Consider the following 23,749-nt stretch of genomic DNA (forward strand, 5'->3'; position numbering starts at 1 on the left):
GAATGCAGGCCGGCAAGAGAACTACCTACTGTATGGTTGTATGGTAGTATGTAGTATTAAATAAAACATTTGTGAGGTATGGAAAGTATTGAAAGCGATATATATATTAATCACTATAATGTAGAGGATTCCACATTTTCTACAACATGTTGTAAAACTCTGAAACCTGAAACCTACATGGAAATCTACAACCATCCAGAGCAACCATCCGTGTAGCAGCGACATCACACACAAACACTGAAGAGGAAAAGAAAAGAGCGGGGGTTTCGTCGAAGCATGCGCTGAAGTGTGCTTCCTTTATTCCTTTAGTTTTGCGGTTGGCATCACAATGGGCCCGTCAGTAGATGTGGAAATGGACAACGATTATAACCCGAAGTATTTCACTGACTACTTACCTGTGTACTATAAAAGGTTGTTCCCTTCTAGTTTATTTTACAAATGGCTGACATACGGAGGCGGTAAGTATATCTGTTTGAAAGCATTGAAGTTTCATGCCTCACAGAAGCTACGAATAAACTTTCGAATAACATCCTCCTTTTTTTTTTCCAGTTGACAAGACAATCGGCACAAACAGGGAAATATCATTCACACTGGAGGGGGATGTCTACATTAGGTTCCAGAGCTTCGCTGAACAATCAGAATTTGAGAAAGCGCTTCGTGATAAAGTGCCACATAAGATTGACATTGGTGCTGTGTACAACCTGGACGTAAGTTATACAGGTTTACATATTCGTCAAAGTAGTTCATGATGTCTTAGGTTAGTTTAGTGATAGGTTAGATTAGGTTAGTGCGGCAGTGGCAGCTTGCCTTGCCTCGCCTCCCAAACTCCGTTTCGATGGGGGCGAGGTTAGCTGCCAAAGCCGCACTAATCTAACCTATCACTAAACCAACCTAAGACGACATAAACTGGTTGGTTTAGTTTTAAGTTAATTTAGTGCGGTTGTGGCAGCTTGCCTTGCCTTGCCTTCCCTTCCCATCCCTTCCCAACTCAGTTTTCGATAATGAGGTGAAGCCAACTTTCATTTGGAAGACTACCAAAGGCATGAATATATAATACAACATTAATAAAGCCACACACACAAGCCGTTATCTAGATGATTTCATTGACTGTTCTCAGAACGCACCAGAAAACTTATCAATGCAGCGAACACTGTCTGGTGATTGTGGGCACTCAACATAAAACCATAGGCATCAACGACAACAATTTTATTTTGGTGGTGATGATGGCAGGTGCTCATCAGAAGTGATGTGCTCCCCCTTGTTCATGGTAATTTATTCCTTTCACTGTGATAAAATTGCTTTGTCCATGGTCAAATACAGCTCACCAACACTCCCCCCTAAGAGCACTACAAAACTTCGTGGGCAATGTAGGCACCAAAAATAACTTTCAGGTATCCATTGTTGCTATTGTTATCAAATGTCTTGTTCATATTGTTACAGGAGTCTCTCTTCCATTATAGTTGATCTGTCTTTTATAATTGGAAATTTTATTGCGATCTATCCCAATTTTTGTTTCGTTAATCATAGTTGGACGATTCCACGCGAAATGATCCAGTGGACCTGCTCGGCCCCCACAAAACAATACCAAATTTTTAGAAAAATTTTTTTGGCAGTCCCTAATAGTGCAAACCGACACACCATGAAACATTTCTTCCCAAATCTCAATGTGGCGAGTGCTACACACGAGCAAAGTTCGCAGCGCTGGCGAAAACCGTGCCTAGCGTGAACAGCAACTGCGGCTCATAGAAAGCACCTAGAACTGTGCGGTTTTCTTTTGCGTATAGAGGAAGCTATGCTCTACACAGCGTCCAAATCCCGGTTTTCGTGCTGTAATCGGTGCATATACAAAGGCCGGAAGTTTCGCCATTTTCCTCCTACTTCGCGATTTTTTTGTGGAAAATCAAAGCATTAAATTTTAATGAATATTTTTTTCCTGCCAAGGCCCCAAGGAATACTTCAACGGGAAAAATCGCAAGACACGTAACTTTTATAGTCATTGCAGGAAAAAAAGAGGAAGTATGCGATTTTTCCAAAATTCGCTACAATCGAGCGTAAAACACGCAATGAAGAGGTCGGAAGAGACGCCTGAAACCAACGCAGCTTTATAGAACGAGCCTTCCTCTACAACATATTAAAAAATCTCGAGGGTGTTTTTTCGTATACAGGAGAAAATAATTTTTTTTGTAGTAGAGGGTATTACCACCACAGTGACCCACGTTGCGTGTGTCCAGTGGAGTGCTATATTTGTTTCTTTTGCTCCTGTTTTAATTATTTTTATTTTCAATTTTTCTCTGGTCTGGTTGGGTTTTAATGAGCAAGCAATATGCTGTGGCACAGACTTCTGCAAGGTTACCATAGCCTTTGCTTCTGTAGCATAACACGCGTATTGCAATCGTGGGTGGTTAAGTTTATGGCATAGTTTCCGGTGTGCACGGTGCCGGCAACGGAGATTGGGGATTAGCGGTGATGGGCAGGTCTAAGTAGTAATTTTTGTCGTGTGAGCTAAAGCCCTGCGCGGATGAACTTTTTCACATACGCATCCTATCCGAAAAATCCGCGTCTCCGACGGCACACAGCAATAGTTCAGTTTCTATCCTCGATATATCAGGACAATTTTCCAGGAAATAAACGTTATTTCCCGTCAGCACAAAATAGCAAAAAAAAAAAAAAAAGAAGGGTGCCAACAAAAAAAGCTGTCACCAAACTTCATCCACACGGGCGACTTCCTCTCTCTCGTTCCGACAGTGAAAACGCCGGAGCGGCATAGCTTTTGTAGCGAGGACAGGTCCTGAGCGTCCATGATGCTACCAAAGGATACACGACAGCAAGTACAGATTTAGCTTCCACGAAAGATTATACGGCACCAAGCATAGCAACACATTTTGTACCAAACGGGATAAGTAGAGTTTATTGCAAGTGAAACGCAAGATCGGCGCCGAACGCGCACCTCGACTCGAGACGCCAAGCCAGAGATCTCTCTCAGATGCGCAAGCGGCTTTCGTACACCTTGTACTCTATCTTCTGTACCTAGTGTGAAGAAAACTGATGGCGCAATCTCGCGGTTTATCCGAGTCTGACCCGCTCCTGATCCGGCGCCATCCACGTCCGATCCGCAGATCACAACAAGCGTCCATATTTCATCCGAACCCAGAAGTTTCTTGCGGATATCCGCGGGTATACGCTTCCATACACAAGTGGTGCAAGGCTTTATATAGCTGTGAGCCTCACTGGAACCTAGGACAGCATGGACGATGAACCACCACCACGAGATTCCGTCGTTTCCAGTACTGCCATGTAAATGACTTTTTTGCAAGTTTGTCTTTTCCTCTAGCGTTATAATTTGTTAGACATTTCGTGGTTCATACTTTTGCTGAATTGTTCAGCATTTAAATGTGACAGTTAAAGAAAACTTTCATCAACTGAACCTGCATCTACGCGCCTATAATATTCATACTGGTGAATTGGAACTCCACAGCACTCAACTGGAGCCATGTTCCTTTAGTCCGGGTGGCTGTCATGTTGAAAAACAACCAGAAAAAAAAATCGGAAATATGTAGAATTAAAACGGGAGCCCAAGAACCAAATATAGCACCCCACCGGATACATGCAACGTGGGTCAGTGGCCGTAATACCCTCTGCTACAAAAAAATTATTTTCTCCCGTATACGAAAAAACACCCTCGAGATTTTTTAATATGTTGTAGAGAAAGGCTCGTTCTATAAAACTGCGTTGGTTTCAGGCATCTCTTCCGACCTCTACATTGCGTGTTTTACGCTCGATTGTAGCGAATTTTCGAAAAATCGCATACTTCTTTTTTTTTTCCTCCAATGACTACAAGAATTACGTGTCTTGCAATTTTTCCTGTTGAAGTATTCCACGAGGCCTTGTCATGGAAAAATATTCATTATAATTTAATGGTTTGATTTTCCACAAAAAAATCGCGAAGTAGGAGGAAAATTGCTAAACTTCCGGCCTGTGTTTACCAGCACCGATTACAGCACGACAACCGGGATTTGTACATTGTGTAAAGCATCTATACGCAAAAGAAAACCGCGCGGTTCTAGGTGCTTTCTATGAGCCGCAGCTGCCGTTCACGCCAGGCATGGTTTTCGCCAGTGCTGCGAATTTTGGTCGTGTGTAGCACCCGCCACATTGAGATTTGTTAAGAAATGTTTCGTAGTGTGTCGTTTTTAACTATTAGGGACTGCTAAAAAAAATTCGTAAAAATTCGCGATAGTTTTGTGAGGGCCGAGCAGGTCCGCTGGATCATTTCGCGTGGTATCGCCCAGTTGTCACACATCTTTAACTTTGCCATGTGTGCACCATGGTTTTTAAGTTACATTAGTTATGTACAGATGAGTGCATATTCATGATACACATAAATAGTTTTGCTTACCTACTGTAGCCACAAACACGCCGAATGGAAGCCTCATTCTCACCAAGAGAGAAAGAATTGGTGTTTGACATAGATATGTCAGACTACAATGACGTGCGGACATGCTGTGAAGGTGCTGAGATATGTCCTAACTGCTGGCCGTTTATGACTATTGCCATGAAGATTCTTGACCGCTCTTTGCGAGGTGAGCAGTTCTGTAGTATTGAACTATTATTAGCAAATGCTGCTATGGTACTTTGTAATGGATAGTAGGGTCTCCCTTTTCAAATTAATCATTGATAATGATGTAACAACTACTCAGTAACTTTCCTTCAATACAATATAATATGCTTCAAAGCCTTCAATGTGGTGTAGTAACTGCAAAGCTACTAGAATAAGAATTAGGCTGGGTTCACGTTGGCAAAGCTTTTAATGACCAGCTCTCCGGGCCGGGCCAAGACCAGCTGTGGGCCAGCTGACGAATGCAAACAGCAGGTCACAAGGTCCGAGTCAAAGTCAAAGCATTGCGAGTGATGGCGTGAAAGGATGTGTCATGACATGCTCCTCTCAGTGATATTAAAATTTAAAAGCCGCGGGCCTTGTGCATGAACTTTGCTGTGGTGAGCTGAGCAGTTTTACGCACTATGTACCACATTTTTCCTTCACAGAGGATTTTGGTTTCAATCACATCCTATGGATCTATTCTGGGCGTCGTGGTGTGCATTGCTGGGTGTGCGATGAAAGCGTTCGCAAGTTGGGAACTGCAGCGCGATCTGCTATTGCCAATTATCTTTCAGTGGTCAAGGTGAGTTCGCTGTGACATAATGGAAGGGGAGGAAGTATGTGCAGGATACTTCATAAAAGATTGGTTGAATGAAAGCTGAAGTATACTCTGTGATGCCCAGAACAGTATGAATGGTTATAATATTTGCATGACAGGACAATGGACACAAATTTTAGGAAAATTTAAGTTTAAATTCAATTTTTAAATTTAAGGAAAGGTTAATCCTGCCAAAAATTTTTGTGCAGCCAGATTTTGAAGGAAATATGCAGTAAACTAAAGTCAGGAAACAACTGCGAAAGATGCTTCCCTGCGTGCTGTAATGCCACCCCTGTACGTGATGTAAGACTTTCGAGGCTTTGTGGAGCCTGTAGCTAAAGCCCTGTACGGATTAGATTTTTTGACATCCGCATCCGACCCGCACAGTCTGAGCATGTCTTCCGCATTCAATCTGAAGAATCCACGTCTCTCACGGGATGCAGAGATGGTTCAGTTTCTGGGCTCGATATATCTAGCCTATTTTGCAGGAAATCAACTTTATTTCCCGCTGGCACCTTTTGCGAGAAGACGCTGCCTTGAAACTGGACCAGGAGAGAGTTCAAATACTGCAACTTAAAGGAGTACAGAGGGCCTTTAAAAAAATTTTCAGATTAAGACGCCTGATGAAAGTGTGTGTGTCATTTTACCGAATGGTGCTAAAGGTTTTGGTGTGTGCAATTTGTTTACCAGAAAAAAACTCACATAAACATGGGTCCGCGTCTTCACCCTTAACTCATCACTCCGGGTATCACGAGGAGCAGAAGGTATGATGCCACGTCACTGATGACGTTATAAGGAGAGCTCGTTCTGGTTCGCCGGTCAGTAGGGGTCAGCGCCTTGTCCCTTTGCTGCTGTAAACCAGTTTTGCCAGTGCTCTTGGAGAATTGGGGACAGAAGGAGCGGCCGAATCATTACTGAGCCAGGAGAAAGGCCGTTTTGGAGCCCCGAACAGCCAAGTAGCAGACTACATGTCTCTATATCAATCAGAGAGCGTTCTCCTTATAGCGTCAGCGTGAGGTTCCCGGCAGATCACAGGCTGGTACTGCCCTTCATCACCGTTGCGCACAGTCGCTTTTGCGGCGTACTTTAAATTCGATTTCCGCGATAATTATGACTCTGTGGCGTGAATTATTTCGCATGGTGCATCTTACAGGCCTACTTAACAGTTTTATAGGAAGAAAACAGGGTGTTAAAAATGACTTCTGTGCCACTTTAGGGAGGTGCAAAAAAGGTGTCCACAGTGAGGCCATAGGTGTTTAGAAACCTCACTGCACCATACTCTATGAAACGTCTTCTACGTTCTTCATTAAAATCTTCGGTTGTAGAGAGTAATATAAGTCTGATACGTCCAGGGGAGAGGGCTTGGCATTGTTTTTCCATGGAGCGAACTGAGGACATGGATGCACTGGATGGAATTCATTATTCGGAATAGTTGCTCAAGTAGTATGATCTGCAGATACTTCTGAAGGAAACTGCCGATGGGTTGCTGCCAAGTTTCCTTTTGTGCTAGTTGAACGTTATCCATGTTTGTCCTTGTCCTTCTGCATTCCCATCATGTCAGCACTCAATGTGTCCTACGTAACTTGAACTAATCATTTAGAAAGTGCATACCGTACACAAATGGAGCTGAAATTCTAGGAAGTTTCCTTCATTGTGTAGCAGTTAGCAGAAATATGTGTTTTCCTAGGTTGTGTGTATTTTAGTGGAAAAATGGTTCCATGCAACCTGCTTTCAGCAGTATTTTTAGTGAATTCACCTCGTTGTGAAACTCTAGCATGGAATGTGTACAATTTAGGAAGCAGGATGCTGTTGAAAATGTTTTCTCTTCGTGACTGGTTTTATCGAAGGTCCAATATTGTGTGCATGCAGGGAGTGTGTATTTGTGATGCACAAAGTATTTGGCCAAAGCAGTGGAAACATGCATATTTTGAATTACAGCGTAGAACAGCGTAATAAATTTTATCTCCTCCTAGAATGGTCACAAGAGATCATCTACATCTGGCTGTTAAGCTGGAATTTTAATTGACAAAGTGTTTTATGATTCATGGGGTAGCACAGAGTACATTTCAATACCTTGCTAAGCCAAAACTGTGCAGGATTGGAGCAAATGGCTTGGAGAAATGCATTTTAGTAACAATAGAAGGAGAAACTTCTCTTTTTTCTTTTTCAAGTTGTAGAGCAGCGCAATTGAATTAGTTGGATGACCAAATATGCAGTCGAGACTTGTACGTCCACCTTCTTAAACACAGCGCCTTATGTTTCCAGTGTGGTTCACAAAAGACAAAACGTGTGTGCCTGTTCAAAAGCATCCATCCAAGCATAAAGTAGGTTTTATGTTTGATAGCCCCTATTTTTGGTTCTGGTGGTTATGAGTGTGAGCATTTTTGCCTAATGGCATGTTTTCTTTATTAGGGCTGCACTGAAGATAATAGAAAGTATGTTTCATGACTTGATGATCGAGAAGCAGAAAACTTTGGAGAATAACAAGTTTTGGCAATCTGTTGTTGAACAGTGTTCAGAAAAAGGTGCTCTTCTATGTTGTATATTCATCCTATTTATCAAACTTGTGGAGAACTACAGTTGAACACTGACCCAATTCAGCTCATTTAGCCAGTGTTTCTGATTCACTCATTGATACCATGTATGGAATAATAAAACTAATGTATTTTCGTGTACAGTATTTTGGAACATTTTTTAATGAACCAGCTAGACAATTCAGGTGTGCTCTAGCTCATACTTGCATAACAAACAAAAGAAGCAAGAAGTAGGGAGATAGTGACATAAGCTCACAAGTGCCTGTGGTTTGGCAACTGATGGTTTAAGTACAATTTCGCATTCCAGTAAACAAGTGTCTTATGTGTCAGAAGTACTTCATCAGCATCTATCATTATCACTGAATTTCTAAACTATAATAATGCTTATCTCTCTTCATTGCTTCATTTTCTGAGGACTGACCAAATTGAATTGTATTCGTGTGTAGAACAGCCATCAATACGTGTCCATTTATTGTTATCGGTTCGAAGTGTGTATCAGACACAGGGATATATTGCCTACATCTTTCTATGTTTGATGCACTTATGTAGAAAGAAAGGTCACTTTATTTATTGCATATACTAACAAATCAAGTACAACCTAAACGCGATGGAATAAGGGATTTGACCACTGCTATATTTTTTCCCCAGCTACAAAAGAAGACATTGAACAGCATGTTCTCAAAGCACTTTCTGCTGAAGACCGTTGGAATGCTTTCAAGAATGTTGTTGAAAGAGCAAAACGCAAGGTATACTACATCTTTCTTGCATGTGGTAGAATCCTTTGAATACTGCTTTTTGTCTCCAGAGCTGGAAATGTACATACTTGGTTGAAGAGGTGATGCTGGAGCTTTGCTATCCTCGGCTAGACATTGCTGTCACAAAAGGGTTCAACCATTTGCTCAAAGCACCATTCTGTGTCCATCCCAAGACTGGCCGGGTGTGCGTTCCTGTTGACATCAACAAAGTGGACAGTTTTGATCCCTTCAAGGTCCCAACATTGTGGTATGAAACCTGTTTTCATGTTACATGCCTTAGACTGAGCTGTGCTATTTTCCTTCATGGTTTATACATAGGGCCTGATTTTTTCGGGTTGTATTTTCCAGCAAAATAGGGGGTAAATATCGGGTTATATTTTGCTTCAATAATTGGGGGTGCAATTGGGTTGAACTGAACCTGATTCAACCCAATTCTTGTTGAATCGGATAGAATCAGGCGTAAGTCTTCAGTTTACTCGGCATAATACACACCAGTAGACACAGAGTCCTCACATGTAAGAGGCAGCAGAGTTTCTGTTTTGACAGTTTGTATCAGCATATTTATGCATTTACAACAGTTTCTAAAGTTCTGTGTTAGTTGTGACGGCTTCGGATCCCCCTGGTCCAGCAGTTTTCACGGAAATATCGGGTTAAACCCTGTTTTTGCTGATTTGAATTGGGGGGGGGGGGGGGTAAATATCGGGCGTAATCGGGTATAACCCTAAAACGTCACGCCCTATTTATACGTAACAAGCTGTAATTATGGCACCCGAGACTGCAAAGGCTTTCACGAAATGGGCGTTGCAGGAAAAGCTCTCAAATGTTGTTACGGTGATTGTGACAAAACGTCAACACTATGACTGCAACAGTGGATCTCACAGGAGTCTGCAAACAGTATATGCTGTTACTTATTGATGTATGTATATACTGTTGACCCTGCATTAGGACCACAACAGGGGGCAGACAATGGGGGAGTGCTGCGTGTGCTGTAGCTTGTGTTCACCCTGTGCAATGTAAAATCATAATACCGCACAGTGTTCATAAGAGCAAAGAAATGCATGAACTATCAGTGAATGTCGTCTGATAGCTAAAGTTGGTGCAAAAAAAACTTATTGCATTACGGTGGCTCTTACCATTACATATGCGAGTGAAATCTATGTTCAGCATACGACATGTGATAGGAATGTGAAAGAACGACTATCAGATAAAAAGTCTTGTTATTACTGTGACCTATCCAATTAGCTTTTATTGTAGGACAAATTCTTAGATATAGCGAGCTCGCAAATTAACGTTTTTGGCGAGACATTATTTGCGTGTAAAGTTTCTTGCATACTACGTGGCACCCATGTTGCTTCGTGGAAAGTGCCTGCACTCTGTGTCAGTCAGCAGCAAAATAGGAGGAAACATGCAAAGGGGTGACGCAACAGAGCTCATAGAGGTCATGGTTAGAGGGAAGCATGGATAACATTGACAGTACCCGGATCTGTATGGTACCCATGCTTCGGGGATCCCCAACTATGTTGCTTGAAATTGGTGTGTCCGCATCCATGCATGTATTTGGTATATCTGTGGATATGAGATCATTCACTCGTATAAAAAAATCTATATGATAAAATGTTACGTGACAAATACTTGTACCTCTGAGCACACAAACTGTTTAGGAACATTGTGTCACACCCAATTGTCCAATAATAGCAGAGTCACTAAGCGCTCTCGACTGAAGCTGCATATTAATAGACACCGAAGTCGGCCCAGGACGCATACTAACCCCCCCTTGTCCCCCCACTCCTTCCTGCTGTCCTCTCTCCATCTGTCCACACCTATACACCACTCATAGCCACAGTTGCGTCGCAGCGCTAACACAGAATTTAAAAAAAACTAATGGACACCACGAAATATGACGGCCCTGCTTACCGAGTAAAGGAGCCAATTGCAAATGCCATTTGTTGTTTTGTTTTGATTTTCATAGCTTCTGTTACAACAGATATGAGATATGGCAAACCAATATAATTTATGATTTTTGTGTGACTTGCGAGGCATCACATTTTTGCTCCTAAAGCTTCTTCTAAAGAAATATACCAGGTAATTTTTGTTTGTTTATTCTTTTCAGTCGCTTATGCAACGAAATTGACATTTATGATGCCCAGCACAAAGTTCCTGAGGACGAGAACAAAGTCGTCAGTAATGAATACAAAAAGACTGGCTTGGTTCCCAGTATAAATACATTTAAAAAATTTGTGGACGATCTCAGTGTCGAATGGAGGCAACAGCGACTGGAACTCAGTGGTAAGTAGTACATATATATAGAGTGTGTCTCGGGAAACTCAAAATTTTCTTAAATTCAATGTATCATTTTTCCTTTGAAAACTGTGCTGTATATACTTGTTTGTGATATGGCTTTCTTAAAGCAAATGGAAAGTTGTAGGGAAATCTACTGAGGTCAACAATCCACGAAAATGTGAAATGTGTGTGAACTGCAACGAGCTTGTGTGGCGAAGCATGAAAGGTGGAAAAATACAAAATCTCAGTTCGTCCTTCCAAGTTGGTGTGGCGACTTTATGGCTTACCCTCCGCCACTACACTACCAACTTGGGTGTCTAAATGTTACTACTTTGTCTTTCCTCGCACGTTTTAGTGCACCCCTACTCCAGCAGAGTAGGGGGCCATAACACTGGCTACTGCAGCACGAGCGTGCACAGGTGCAAGCTCTGGTGACATGCAAGTTTTTTAGTAGGAGTGCCGTTCCTGCCGACCAATGAGGCGAAACCGCTGGTTAGAGGGAAGGGGAAGAATGGGCAACAGAGCAGTGTGCTGGGTAGTTACATATGTGTAGGCCTTGTTTTACATGGAACTTTCGGTTTCTTAGCAGTTGATGGCCAGTTTTTGAGGACTTGTGCTGCTCAATTAATTTTGAGCTTAACTGTGCTGGCAAGAGAAGTGAGCGGAGTGTCATACCGAATTTGCGATACTATCAGGAGGACTAACACTGGTGCATGATGCAACCAGACTTGTACGCGTTACTCGAAAAATGATTACCGTTACTATTACTCTGGTGACAAAAGTAATTTTGTACCATTACAGATTACTCGGCTAAAATTGTAATCACGGAACGGCTCAAAAAGTAGTGCGCTGCTTTTGCTAATAATAAGTCAGGTGGCTAATTAAGGTTTGTGAAATTACACATACCTTGACCCACTTTCTGAGATTGGAGTTTGTCGCCTTTGCACAGGATAGGAGCTTTTGTTTATGCAAACACATTGTGCATTTAAACGACACATTGTGTTGGTCTTTTCTCTCCATCACCATAAACATTTCTGAAATGCTGAAGCCATGGCGATAAATCTGGAAGCCAGTCAGCATGGCAGTGTGGAAGAGGAAGGACAGTCGCAACTACAAACTCAGTGTTCTGAGCAACCTGTCAGTGCATCTCCTCCCAGGGCGTTGACTCTTGAGGTCTTCACAATTGAAGCGTTCAGCAGCGCTACATTCGAACTTAGAAATTCCAGGTGACTCACTATGTCCGAAGCTGGACATACTGTACATACAGCAGGTTGCAGTAGGACGAGATTAAGGTGTCCCCAGGCACTCAAAATGCATGTGCATAATGCTATTACAATTACCTCCACTTATTGTAGTGGAAAGCAAAGCAGGTAGGAAAGGCTGTGATGGAGCCTGTGGGTTGGTTTTGTCTGTGAATTAAGCTCAGTCGAAAAGTAATCGATTAAATACTCGGGAATCGATGGTACCCAAAATAGTAGTGAGATTGGTACTTGCAAAATTATCCAAAAACTAATTGGTTACTAGTAACACAATAAGTTTTAATGCGTTACGTACAAGTCTGGATGCAACAGGTGGACCTTGCTGCCAGCAAACCCTTCAGAGTGAATAACTCTATACAAAGTAGATGGCGACCGTCGAACCTGATCTCGTGCAAACCAGGAAACTAAAGGCGGCTTCCACTAGATAGTTTGAGAGTGGATAGTTTTGGTGTGGGTCACGACATCTCCCTGCATTTTTGTGTTTAACTGAAATTTTCCGCAGTGCTTCACAGAATAGAAGTTGACCATGTATGAACCTAATATTCCTCATAGGAAAGAGTGTGGTTCAGGCAAGGACGAGAAAATGCGTGTTGATTCCAAGGACAATGGTCTAGATATTTCAGAACAGAAGGGCCCTTGTGTGCTTTGCATGTTGGGGTACAATTTTTCTTTGCTTACACCCCCTTATGATTCTATGTTTTTTGAAAAATGTATGTTATTGATACTGGTAAATATAACGCGTGTTTTTGAAAGATACGTTTTTTTTAACGATAGTATAATTTTTACCACCTTCACCATTGTTTTATTTTTGCTAATTCATATCCAGTCTTGTGCAGATATAGTGAATTTTAAACTTGTGGTAAACTGAAAACAAATAATAATCCTCATGGAATAATTCTGCATCCAGTAATCCCATTGCATCCAATTTGGATTCGTGCGAAATTGTGCATACCTGCAAGCTGACACCACAAGACAATCACATCGACAATAATGCAGTGCCAAGCGCCACTGCATACTATTTGCAGCAGATTATTATCGCTAAAGGCCATAGATTTGTACTGTTTAAAATTATTATTCCCAAGAGTCATTCTTGTGTGTTGCAAGCAGGCAGTGCTGCATAGCTTTTTTTCTTCTTTTTGTGTTCAATCAGAAATCCTGCCATAGGTTTCAATTTGTTATTTTACTTTTTTATTTTTGTTTTAAAAGCATTCTCACCACTGTATTTTAGTCTCAGTTATCCTAACTGCTGGATTATTCCCTTCCAGATAAAACCGGTAGCTTCTAATGCAAGCAACATTGCTGATGTCTTGCTGCGAATAAGTTTATGCTGATTATATCGCAGCACTTTTCTGCAAACAGTCACAAAAACAAACAACGATGCCAGGGTTGCTACAACACTGTGCTCCCTCCCGCAATCAGGCAGCACACACGTGCACTGCTAGCTTCTCATACCTTTGAAACACATCTGTAAATAAAATCACACCTTTGTTTTTGTGTGCCCCCTAAGGGAAAAATAAATCAGTTGTTTCTTATTTGAGTATTGTATGCAATATTACTGAACTCAGTAGCAGATTGGGGAGGAGGGAAATCTCCACACACACACATGAAATAAAAACTGTTTCATTGGGTTTCCATCTCACCCCTCTCCCACTACGCACTTTGGGAAAGAAAAGTGAGCTAACCCCTCCCCGCATTCTTTCATGCATGTCTGTAATGACACATACAGCTTAACTAAAAATTACCCCCCCCCCCCATTTTTTTTTGCAAAACCCCACCCCTGTGCTTACGATTGTGGATCAGCCACTCTTCTCATAGCTCCAGAATAGATAACAGACTTACTTTCTACAACTCTGTCTACTACAGACCTGTAACTGTCTTTCGAGTTCGTTATTTTTTGTCTACTGGTAATGTATGTTGTTTGTATCCCTTGTGGTTTGCAACATGTATCTGATTGTTGTAGCTTATTAGTCTGTATGTGCTTGTGGAAGAGTGGTTGTATATCTGGACAAAACTGCAGCACCACAAATCAAACTAGTGCTGTCATCATATGACTTGAGTCTTGGATGAACCTTGATGATTAAAGTTCTGCTGTTATTAGTTGTCATAAATCTGACATGCTGCTTTTATCAGCAGGTACATGGTAGGGTTCCTTGCATTGGAATTCATATATGACAAAATTGGAAAAATCTGATGAGAACAACTTGTATTAACCTGACTTTGTCACAAAAGCTCAGCTGTTCTCTGACTGCTGGCAGTGTTGTATGCATGAATTTTTGTGTGTGTATATACCATTCCAAAACATTCAAGTTTTTGAATGGTATGCTTATCTGTGTTTATCCATGTTTCCCTGTGAGCCTTAGTAAAGTGCAGCAATAAAATGTCATTCGTAGATCGAAAAAACGCCTCTTTGAATCAAGCTATACTATGTAGCATTCCAATATAATTATATGGAGTAGATTTACACGTAAGGTGAAATGTAGATGCAGCAAGTCTGGGAATGCCTTTGCAGATAGTATAGTAATTGGCGGCTGACATCTTGAAATTTGACTCAACGACGACATCATCGTCAGTTTACTGCTTCATCTTTTTCCATATGCAGGTACATATCCAAGTACGAAGCAGGTACGTTGCACCGTGCACTTTGTTTTTTCTTTCTCTCTCATTCGCGCGATAATGGAGCGGGATTGGAGCGGGTACCACCGCCAGGAGCGCCCGCACGGCCTTCTGGTATAGGGCGGCACTTTCGTTTTGTTCGCAGTGCACGCGGATTGTCTGCGAGGGCCCATGACAACCTAAAGAAACACGCAGAACGCTGCTCGCAAGGCTACCTCTATATTTCCAGTGAGGCGATGTTTTTTCGTGGTAAGACGACGTCCGCGACTACCGTCAAGCCTGCCGAAACAGCGCCGTCGTCGTCGAAGCAAAATGTTGCCGCGCCGGAACAGCGCGGAAGCCTCCAAAAATTCGGTTGCTTGCACCTGCTTTTGCGTTTTCACTGTGTCATGAGGGATCATCTTTATACCGATTCTATCATGGGGAGGTCTCTGACGAACTTAGAAGAGGTGGTCAGGATACGTAGGTATGCTTTTGTTTTTCGTTACACGCAGGACGATCAGACTTGTTTACAGTCGTGTGTCATTTGAGATTACCGTCACGAAACGACTATATTCCTCATCACGATCACATTTCTTGCATGATTTCTTATCAGTACTGCTTGCGACACGGTTGTCTGGAATAGCCTGTCAGTAGTTCTGCAGCCCATATTTCCTTGGTTGCCCTCGGAAATGTTGTTTTAATATTGTATGTTAAAAAACCATATGCTGTACGTGTTTATTGCTGAAAATAAATGATCTTGCAACACCTGGAGATTTGGGATGAGATAAACCACAGGGTGCCGATTTCACACAAGCGTGACGGGTGTGCCCTCTCCCCCCGAAATCGTACCTTTAGTTGTGCATTTGAGAGAGGGTAACGAGAGAAATCCCCCTCCTCCCCCATGTAAATTCCCCATAAAACCCCTCCCTGAGATATTTTCCTAGCTATGCCACTGTCGAAAAGTAATCATCCGTATTGATCTTTGCAGGGAATTCATACTCTATACAGTCATGGTGTTGATGTTGCTGTCCTTCCTAATTGGAATATTTGGGCGTCACATGAGCAACCTTCTGTGCATCCCATACCCAATGATCGTCTCTCTCATCTGCATTGACTCAAATGTCACTCGCCGCTATATTAAGTGGATTACATACTGGATCATCTTTGCAGTTGTGAACATTGCCGATATGCTGTGCCCTATTGTCTACAATGTAAGTGAAATCTATACGCAGGAGCCACCGATGTTGCACAGTTCAACTGTCGAGAGCGTACGACTACGTCGGGGGACCTGATTATTTTTTGCATATTCTCTTGCAGATGCTGCCCCAGTTTTATCTATGGAGGACTGCATTTTTAGCTTGGTGCTTCAGTCCATACAAGTGGAATGGTTGTACAGTAATTCGAGAGTACTTATGCAGTGCGAAAAACATGCGTATTCTGAGAATTATTGCATATGTTGGATACGAAGGTGGACGCTTTCTCACTACGAACTGAGAAGAGCATCGTGAAATTCAAAGAGAGACTGGTCACCACTGATATGGCAAGCACAGGCAAAACAAATAAATTAACATGCAATACATCACTACTGATATGCTACTTGACTATGGTGCTATACACATGCAATAGAGATTATTAATTCTACAACATAATGTGCGCAGTTAATAGGTTTTTCCGGAATTTATTGCCACTGAGATGGGTACGCGTTTATCAGGCGACATTACACAATAGATGGACAAAGCTGTATCATATATCGTGAAAATAGTCCCTGTACAAGTGCCTTTGTCTGGCCCAGAAATATCGCAACTGCTCACAATGGATGTTCAACTTCCAAAGCGTGTGATTAATGCTTCCTCCTACACTTCAAAAGCACAGCTATAATAAGGTAGCCATCACTTCACACCCTCAAGACAGTGGATATCATCATTTCCTACTTAATCATTTATCAAATGTCCATTGTGGACAGCTACAAAGCCAAACCTTGGTTGGTTATAAAGCCATGTGCCCAAGCATAATTGTACAAAACCAGTTTAAATTAAATGGATTGGAACACAGGTTGCTTGACTTGTTGCTTTACTCTGGTAATACTAGTTACTAAAATAGGCCACATAAACATTTTTGGCACAGGCGGCCATAGACATGTCAAGCTAAAGGGAGCAGATCAGGAAACATTCTCAACATAACATAGCCACCCACATTTTCACTGCAGTCTTGGTCTTCTTGGACGTTGATTGACGTTGAACCATCTAGCTCATTAACACGAAATGGAGTAAGAGATAAAAATCTCCGTATAATCTCGATGTACAATTGCGAATTCAGGTGGAGTGAGATATGATACCCTTGCTGTCCGCCACACAGGAGCTTTTGTGCAACAAACTGTCCTTCAAGGAGTCTAAAATTGTGATGAAAGTGTCCTTACAAATATGATGGAAATTTGTGTTCCTAGTGCCCATAACTAAAGCAACATTAGCGAATATGTCTCTCCCTCCATATGCTGTATCTGTTGCATCTCAAAAAATTCCCGTTGTTGTATTGGTGGCAGATGTGTTGTGTTCACTATGGGTGCCGACACAGGGGGAGGAAGCTTGGTGGGAGGTGGCTGCAAGTGTGTCACCATAGTACTCCGGTCTGCCTTAGGTGGTAGAGGTACCGTTGCCAAAGGCTCTAGCTGCCTACGTGGTAATGCAGGCTTGCGTGGTTGCTGCTGCTGCTGCTGAACTTTCTTCATTTTTCCGGAGCCGCTCGGAACAGCCTTGTGCGCACTTTTGAGGTGTACCTTAAGGTACGACTTTGACACAAAGCCTTTATTGCAGAGGGCACAGAACAACTTGTAGTCTTTGGTGTGGTTGGTGATGACGTGGCGCTTGAGGCTGTTCCAAACACGAAATGTCTTCCCGCACTCCGTGCATCGCATAGGCCGCTCCTTGGTATGTGTGCGAATGTGCATTGAAAGAGTCAGCTTAGAGTTAAATTTCTTATCGCAGTAGGGACAGTCTGTCTGTGGCCCATTACCATGAGTACACACACGATGAGCCACCAAGCTTGAGCCATACTTGAAATAGATCTTGCACAGATCACAGAAGTAGTCCCAGTTCCGATTTCCATTGTAGGCACGGAAATGTGGTGTCCTGTGTTTGTCATGTGTGAGCCGGTGGAGATTCAAGGAACGCGTAAGTGCAAAACGTTTCTTGCAGGTGACACACTCGTAGGGTAGGTCCTTCGAGTGGGTTTGCATATGCTGCTCGTAATGGCCTTGAGTCTCGTACAAGTTTCCACATTCTTTGCAAGTGATTCCAATGCCCCGATCATGGTGATCTTTATGAACCTGCAAGGGGGTATGGTGGGATGGAAGATATAGTGGGTTATAAATATAAATCTGCTATGATCACTGCATCATTTTTTTTTTTTAATATCCTCTGTAAAATTTCTAATGAATCAACTGCACCACCGAGGGTACACATTCCAGGATTTCTCCGAGTGTAGTAGGGCACATATACATGCCCACTTACCTTATAGACATCCTCAGCAGTGAACGTTCGCTTGCAGCGGTCACACCTGAATGACTGAGAGTTGTGAATGCAACGCACGTGCTTGGCAAGCTCAAAGCGGAATGTGAAACCCTTGTTGCACTGGTCACAGATGTAGGGGTATTTCCCAGTGTGAACAATTTCATGCTGACGGAAACTCTTGGGGCTGTATGTCGTAAATGGACACTGGTTGCAGTGAAATTTCTTGACTAGTGTGAGAGTTGCATAGTCATCTTCCTTTAGTTCGCCTGCATGCATCAGGACGAGATGTTGCTGGAAGCGCTTCTGCTCTTGGAACCGCTTTGGACAATAGCTGCAAGAAAGTGGGTGCTGTTCTAGTGCTTCGAATAACAATTGGACCTTTTCGTGACTGAAATATTTTAGAGTGTGCCAGGTGTTGCATGAAAATACTCCCAGCCTAATCATTCAGGAACGGCTGAGGCTATCTAAGAACTTTCTGTTTCGTAAACATCCTTGAGACATCGGCCATCTGACCAGTGAGTGGCTCATTTGCAAATGCCCATTAATTAAAAGTCCTAACTACTAAATTTTACTTCGGACACTTTCGACACTTGTACTGTAGTGATCGAGAGCTTCAGCGAAAAATATTCCGGAAAAAAATCCACATCGAGGCTTAGTAATTTGTTTTGGTTTACGTATATCTTGCGCGGAGTAATGCAGCAAGGCGTCTCTCTCACTTAGCTATCCGGTTCTCAACTGCATGTTCAACCACCTGGTTCACACACAAGGGGGTGACGGAAGACAAGGAACAGCCGTAAGACACGCTTCAGTATTCCTTCTCCTTCCGTGCATGGTGCATTTGTCATCATTACAATAAAAGCACACTATATCGCCTAACCCACGACAGCTGCAAGCGCTGTGCACCACACTGTACTGCGTACAAGCAACAGGTAAACCGAAACCAATTAATTACTCGAAAAAAACAACAAAAAAAGAAACACTAAGTGTCGACACGGGTTTTTCATTGGAATATTTTTCGCTGAAGATCCCGATCGCTATGGCACAAGAACTTGGAAGTTAGGTTGTTTATTTAATTAATGAGCATACGCAAATGAATAATTCACTGGGCAGCCTTTGGCTAATGTCTTGAGGATGTTTACCAAAAAGAAAGTCCTTCGATAGCATCAGCCGTTTTCGAATTATTCAGTTGGGGGATTTTCATGAAACAGCCAGTATAACTAGATACACACCTGCATGCAAACTTGAAATCCCTAGTGTGGACACGTTTTACGTGCTTAGCCATGTAGTTGCTGTGCGTGAACTCCTTAGGACACTGTGGACATTTGTACGTATGTGTCGTATCGTGGATCTTCTTGTGCTTACGAAGATTTCCAGGAGTCGTATATTTTGCTTGACAGATGTTGCACTCAAATGAACGCACCTGAAATATCAAAGTATTATTTCATACACATCATAAAATGTCCAACTCAATGCTCATCTGTCAACTACACTGCATTCAAAGCAAACTAATCTTGCATCCGTTCTCACTGTTACGAAGCTACATGCTTGAAGGCCAATTCTGCCTTGCTCAATCTCACTCTTAGGATGAAAGATGAAAGTCAATGAAAAGGTTAGCCAAGCTGTAGGACTCGAACCCACATCTTCTGGATTGCCGGTCCAGGGCTCTACCAATTGAGCTAAGCTAACACGCCTTCTCAGCGACTTCCAGGGTGCGTCATCTGAAGGGACAAACCAGCCACTCTCTCTCACTCATCCTCCTTTCACTCTTACATTTTGCTCATTCATACACACATTCATATGACGGGATCGACGCGGGCGGCAACTGTTGAACATGAAAGAACTGGTGTTCTGAGGCTGGAACAACACAGGCTGGAACAACATTTGACAACAACGTATTTGTCCCTTCTGTGTTGTTCCAGCTTCAGAACACCAGTTCTTTCATGTTCACTCTTAGGAAACTATTCTCAATCAAGCACACCTGACGCTACCTTGTTGTGTGACTGTACATGTACCCTCAGAGTACATAATGATTTGAGCTCCTTATTGCAGATGCTGCAGTGGTATGTCTGGTCCTTTGGATCTGTTCCGGTCTTTATCTCCATGTGCTGACGCAGATGTACCTGAAGTTCACTGTGGTCCGTAAACGACTTGCAGCACGAGTCGCAAGAGAACACTTCTTTCTCGGGTAGCCCCTGCAGAGTAGGGTCGACCAGTTCGTCAATATCGGCACAGGAGTATGCCTCTACAAGTTTGTTTGTTTCTTCATTCGGATGCAGCTCTGCTACATTATCTTTATCCGGTGCTTTGTGCTTGTCATTCTTCTTGTGGGTTTGGGAGTAATGTTTGCGCAGACCTCTTTGGCTTAGAAACAGTTGCGAACAGTTTTCACAGCGGTAGTTTTTGTGGTTTTCCAAATGAGCAGACAGCGCTTCTTTGGTTGGGAAACCCTTGCAGCACATGTCGCAATAATTGGGCATGTTTCCACATTGGCTGGACTCGTGGCGCTCCATGGCCGCTTTGCTGATGAATCCCTTGGCGCAATATTTGCACTTGTAAGGTCGGTCTGTGGAAGGTCGGTGGCACCATGAATGTTGGCGGTATTTCGATTTGGAACAGAAGGTCTTACCGCACTCGTTGCAAGAGTAATGCGTCTTGGAACTTTCTTTAGGAGGTTTTGCGCTCTCCAAAGCTTGTTCTTTGAGCTTTTTTATTTTCAGCGGCGCAACACGGGGAGTGGACAGTCTCTCTGCGCTTTTTGTTTGTCGCATTCTCATCGCTTGCAGTAACCTGGGCTGCTCCGAGCCTTCCCAACTGCTGTCATCATTGTCTTCATTTGCATCTCCCTCTGAACCAGAAGAGCTGTCTGGGAAAAACACTCTGACAGGTTTCCGTTGCCGTTCTGACGTTCGCGTGGGGACGGAGGTGGTTGAAGAACCTGCAGGTACTTTTGAAGCAGAACGTTTAATGCGTACCTTTACAGGATTTTTTTGCTTTCTCCTATCTTTGTTTGATGCCTCGACTGGCGCATTATCGTTGATGCTGTTCTGTTCCTCTGCATTACTAGGTAATGTTTCACAGACTGGTTCATTCTCTACACTCCCTTGCTGTCGTTTGCCGTTCCGTTTTCGAGGCGGAGGGTCCTCCTTCAGGTCCTCAGGCAGTGGCGCCGTTCTAAGCGTGCATAAGGGTTTCCCGTCAATAGATGGAGATCGTACGAATACCTTGTCATTGACTGCAGTTGATATTTCTGCACTTGCACAGGTCTCATTCGGCGCAACGGTTTTCAAACACGTCTTGGAAAATTTCCCGAAAATAAGTCCGACGCAGCCATCCGCTGGAACACCGATTGGGAATATCAACTTCGTGCAGAATGGCTCAACATCAACGTTTATATACACTCGAGTTTCCATTTCATGTGTGTCGAGTGGATGCAAATGACGTTGAACACTTGCGTTTCACATCTCTAGGTGAATGTAAAAGTTCTTGATGCACGTAGATCCATAACAAAGAAGTTCCGTCTATAAAACAGCAGCTGCAGAATAAAAACGCATGTTGAGTTGCTGATTTCGCCTACGACTGAAGGACTTCACCATGGATGTGAAAAGGATAATTCAGATCGTGCACAGAACAAGCAGGTATACGGGCCATACGCTGTTGTAACAACAAGCCCTTTCTCCTTGCCAGACGCTCTCATTCTCACTCCTCTCACTTATCTCTCATCTATGGGCGCGAGGCATTTTGGGATTGCAGACTTTTTTTCCCTACGGTCCGTGGTTTTCCACGACAAGTGAGTGACTCATAACTTTGAGGATTTGGGGCTTGGCGAGTTTTGATCGTTTGAGTAGTAGAGACACTTTGAGGGAAGTTGTTTTTCCCAAGATCTTCATAAAAAAAAAATATATATATATATATATATAATAATAATAAAAAAATGAAACGATCGTGAGAATTAAAACAAAGTGGGCGTTCGAGTTGAACGTGGAATTAAACATTTATCCTTGTGTTGCGTCTAGTACAGGAATGCCGCTGCCATCAAATGGCCATTTTCCGGCTAGCCAAGCAGACAACTTGCTATACAGCTAAACCTTGTTAATTAAAGCACCGCCACTGCGCGCACCGCTCAACATAAACTGCAGCCCTCAAGCTGCCGCTCTGCTGTCTGCTATGGGTTGCGTGACGTCATCAGAGCAGAATATACGCATGATTTCAGGCGACAAAAGTCATTCCGACGACGGTATTTGTGAAAGCATCGATTGCTATGCGAGTAAGCAAACAGTATGCGCTGTTCATGGAAGCATCTATTGAAGACTGCATGCAAATACTCTGCGGCATAGTCGCATATATAGTCAGGCGCAAATCTATATAGAATGTCATGATATCCCCCCTGCCCCCAATCTATGTGGTGTGCTTCTATTGATATTAGGCAGTGTATGTAGCATGCTGTCCTAGGTATATAGGACCCCTCCCCCTGAAAAATCCTGAATCCGCTCCTGGGCATAACGGGGGGGGGGGGGGGGGGGGGGGGGGGCTGTCATTGTGAGCGCTTCATTTACTTTCAAAAGACCTGCTTTCGAATTTTAATCCACTTTGTCACTACATAGAGTTTAAGTGGTGTTACTCGATGCACGAAGGCGACACGTTTGCGGCAGTTTTTGCGTAGACAAATTTGTTGCCTGCTCATGCACACTTAGCATGCATGCTTAGTGGCATGTAAAAGTATAGAACTGGTAAATAAAAATACGTTATATCCTGTGCGACTAGTGATTATCAGGCTGCTCGTTGGCATCTTGGGTATGATCTGCTATGTGTTTTCTCATTGGCAATGTGTTTTAGACAGTCATCGAATTCATAACCGCATAGAACATCGCGAGATATGCCCGCCCGATGGACTTTCCACGAGAAAAATTGAAACCAGCAGGTGCTGTGGCTGGCGCTTCTCATGGTCTCAGCAGCTGCTGTTGGTGCCAGACAAAGCTTTTTTTTTTTTTCCTTTTCTTTTTGTGGTTATATGCATTGCATTAGGTTTACGCAGACATTGCGAAACGCTTTCTTTCTGCTTTCGTTTTTTGTCATGCCACAGAAGGCATAATTTTTGTTGGACAAAGGCGCGTTTGCGATCGAGAGATCAAGGTTCCTCTACCTTGATTCGAGGACGCAAAAAATTATTTTCCTTTGCTGCCGCCATAAAAAAAGAAAAAGAGACTAAAAGAAAAGTATTTCTGCAAATCGTCCACTTAATTCATCGTGAGAGCACTGCTACGATAATAGATGCTTTCTTCTAATGTACGAGTCATTGTTCAAAAGTAAAATAAGTTGAAAGCGCGTTCGAAATCGATTGTTTGTGTAGTTGAAAGTCGAATTCCGCATCCGATTGTGATGCCGATGCAATCTAAATTCAGTATATATGATAATTCGGGTTTATTTACCGGGACAGCAAGAGTGGTTGTTCTGTTTGCCAACTTGATTATTGCTGGACAAGTACTAAAATTTCACATATTGCAAGAGTTATATATGCATTGATGATAATGATGATGGTAGGGACAACGGAGATGTGATGCCGCGTTCTATGTTCTGCAGTTATTCTGCATTTTTCTTGCTGGTGACAGTCTATAGGACAAAAGATTA

General features: G+C 42.8%; 2 protein-coding genes across 2 annotated transcripts; one reads left to right on the plus strand and one right to left on the minus strand.

Annotated features, from left to right (window-relative positions):
* Positions 1-213: 213 nt before the first annotated feature.
* LOC135377582 (DNA primase small subunit-like) lies at positions 214-13,555 on the plus strand. Its single transcript, XM_064610105.1, has 10 exons — positions 214-458; positions 550-707; positions 4,406-4,580; positions 5,044-5,180; positions 7,461-7,519; positions 7,608-7,720; positions 8,378-8,475; positions 8,535-8,731; positions 10,595-10,770; positions 13,289-13,555. Exons 1-10 carry the CDS (start codon positions 329-331, stop codon positions 13,306-13,308), a joined length of 1,263 nt encoding a protein of 420 aa, XP_064466175.1. The 5' UTR covers positions 214-328; the 3' UTR covers positions 13,309-13,555.
* Positions 13,556-16,280: 2,725 nt separating this feature from the next.
* LOC135377584 (zinc finger protein 14-like) lies at positions 16,281-23,603 on the minus strand. Its single transcript, XM_064610106.1, has 5 exons — positions 23,551-23,603; positions 20,113-21,656; positions 19,354-19,544; positions 18,125-18,455; positions 16,281-17,940 (listed from the first exon to the last, which is right to left on the minus strand). Exons 2-5 carry the CDS (start codon positions 21,532-21,534, stop codon positions 17,071-17,073), a joined length of 2,814 nt encoding a protein of 937 aa, XP_064466176.1. The 5' UTR covers positions 21,535-21,656; positions 23,551-23,603; the 3' UTR covers positions 16,281-17,070.
* Positions 23,604-23,749: the final 146 nt, after the last annotated feature.

This window comes from Ornithodoros turicata, chromosome 1 (genome assembly GCF_037126465.1).
Source record: "Ornithodoros turicata isolate Travis chromosome 1, ASM3712646v1, whole genome shotgun sequence".
Taxonomy (NCBI): domain Eukaryota; kingdom Metazoa; phylum Arthropoda; class Arachnida; order Ixodida; family Argasidae; genus Ornithodoros; species Ornithodoros turicata.

Coding starts and splice junctions, on each gene's coding strand:
- LOC135377582 (XM_064610105.1), top strand. CDS start 329: ATGGGCCCGTCAGTAGATGTGGAAATGGACAACGATTATAACCCGAAG. Junction 4,581..5,043: donor TCTTGACCGCTCTTTGCGAG/GTGAGCAGTTCT, acceptor TTTCCTTCACAG/AGGATTTTGGTTTCAATCAC. Junction 8,732..10,594: donor TTCAAGGTCCCAACATTGTG/GTATGAAACCTG, acceptor TATTCTTTTCAG/TCGCTTATGCAACGAAATTG.
- LOC135377584 (XM_064610106.1), bottom strand. CDS start 21,534: ATGGAAACTCGAGTGTATATAAACGTTGATGTTGAGCCATTCTGCACG. Junction 19,545..20,112: donor ATGTACAGTCACACAACAAG/GTAGCGTCAGGT, acceptor TTGATATTTCAG/GTGCGTTCATTTGAGTGCAA. Junction 17,941..18,124: donor CTGCTGAGGATGTCTATAAG/GTAAGTGGGCAT, acceptor ACCCCCTTGCAG/GTTCATAAAGATCACCATGA.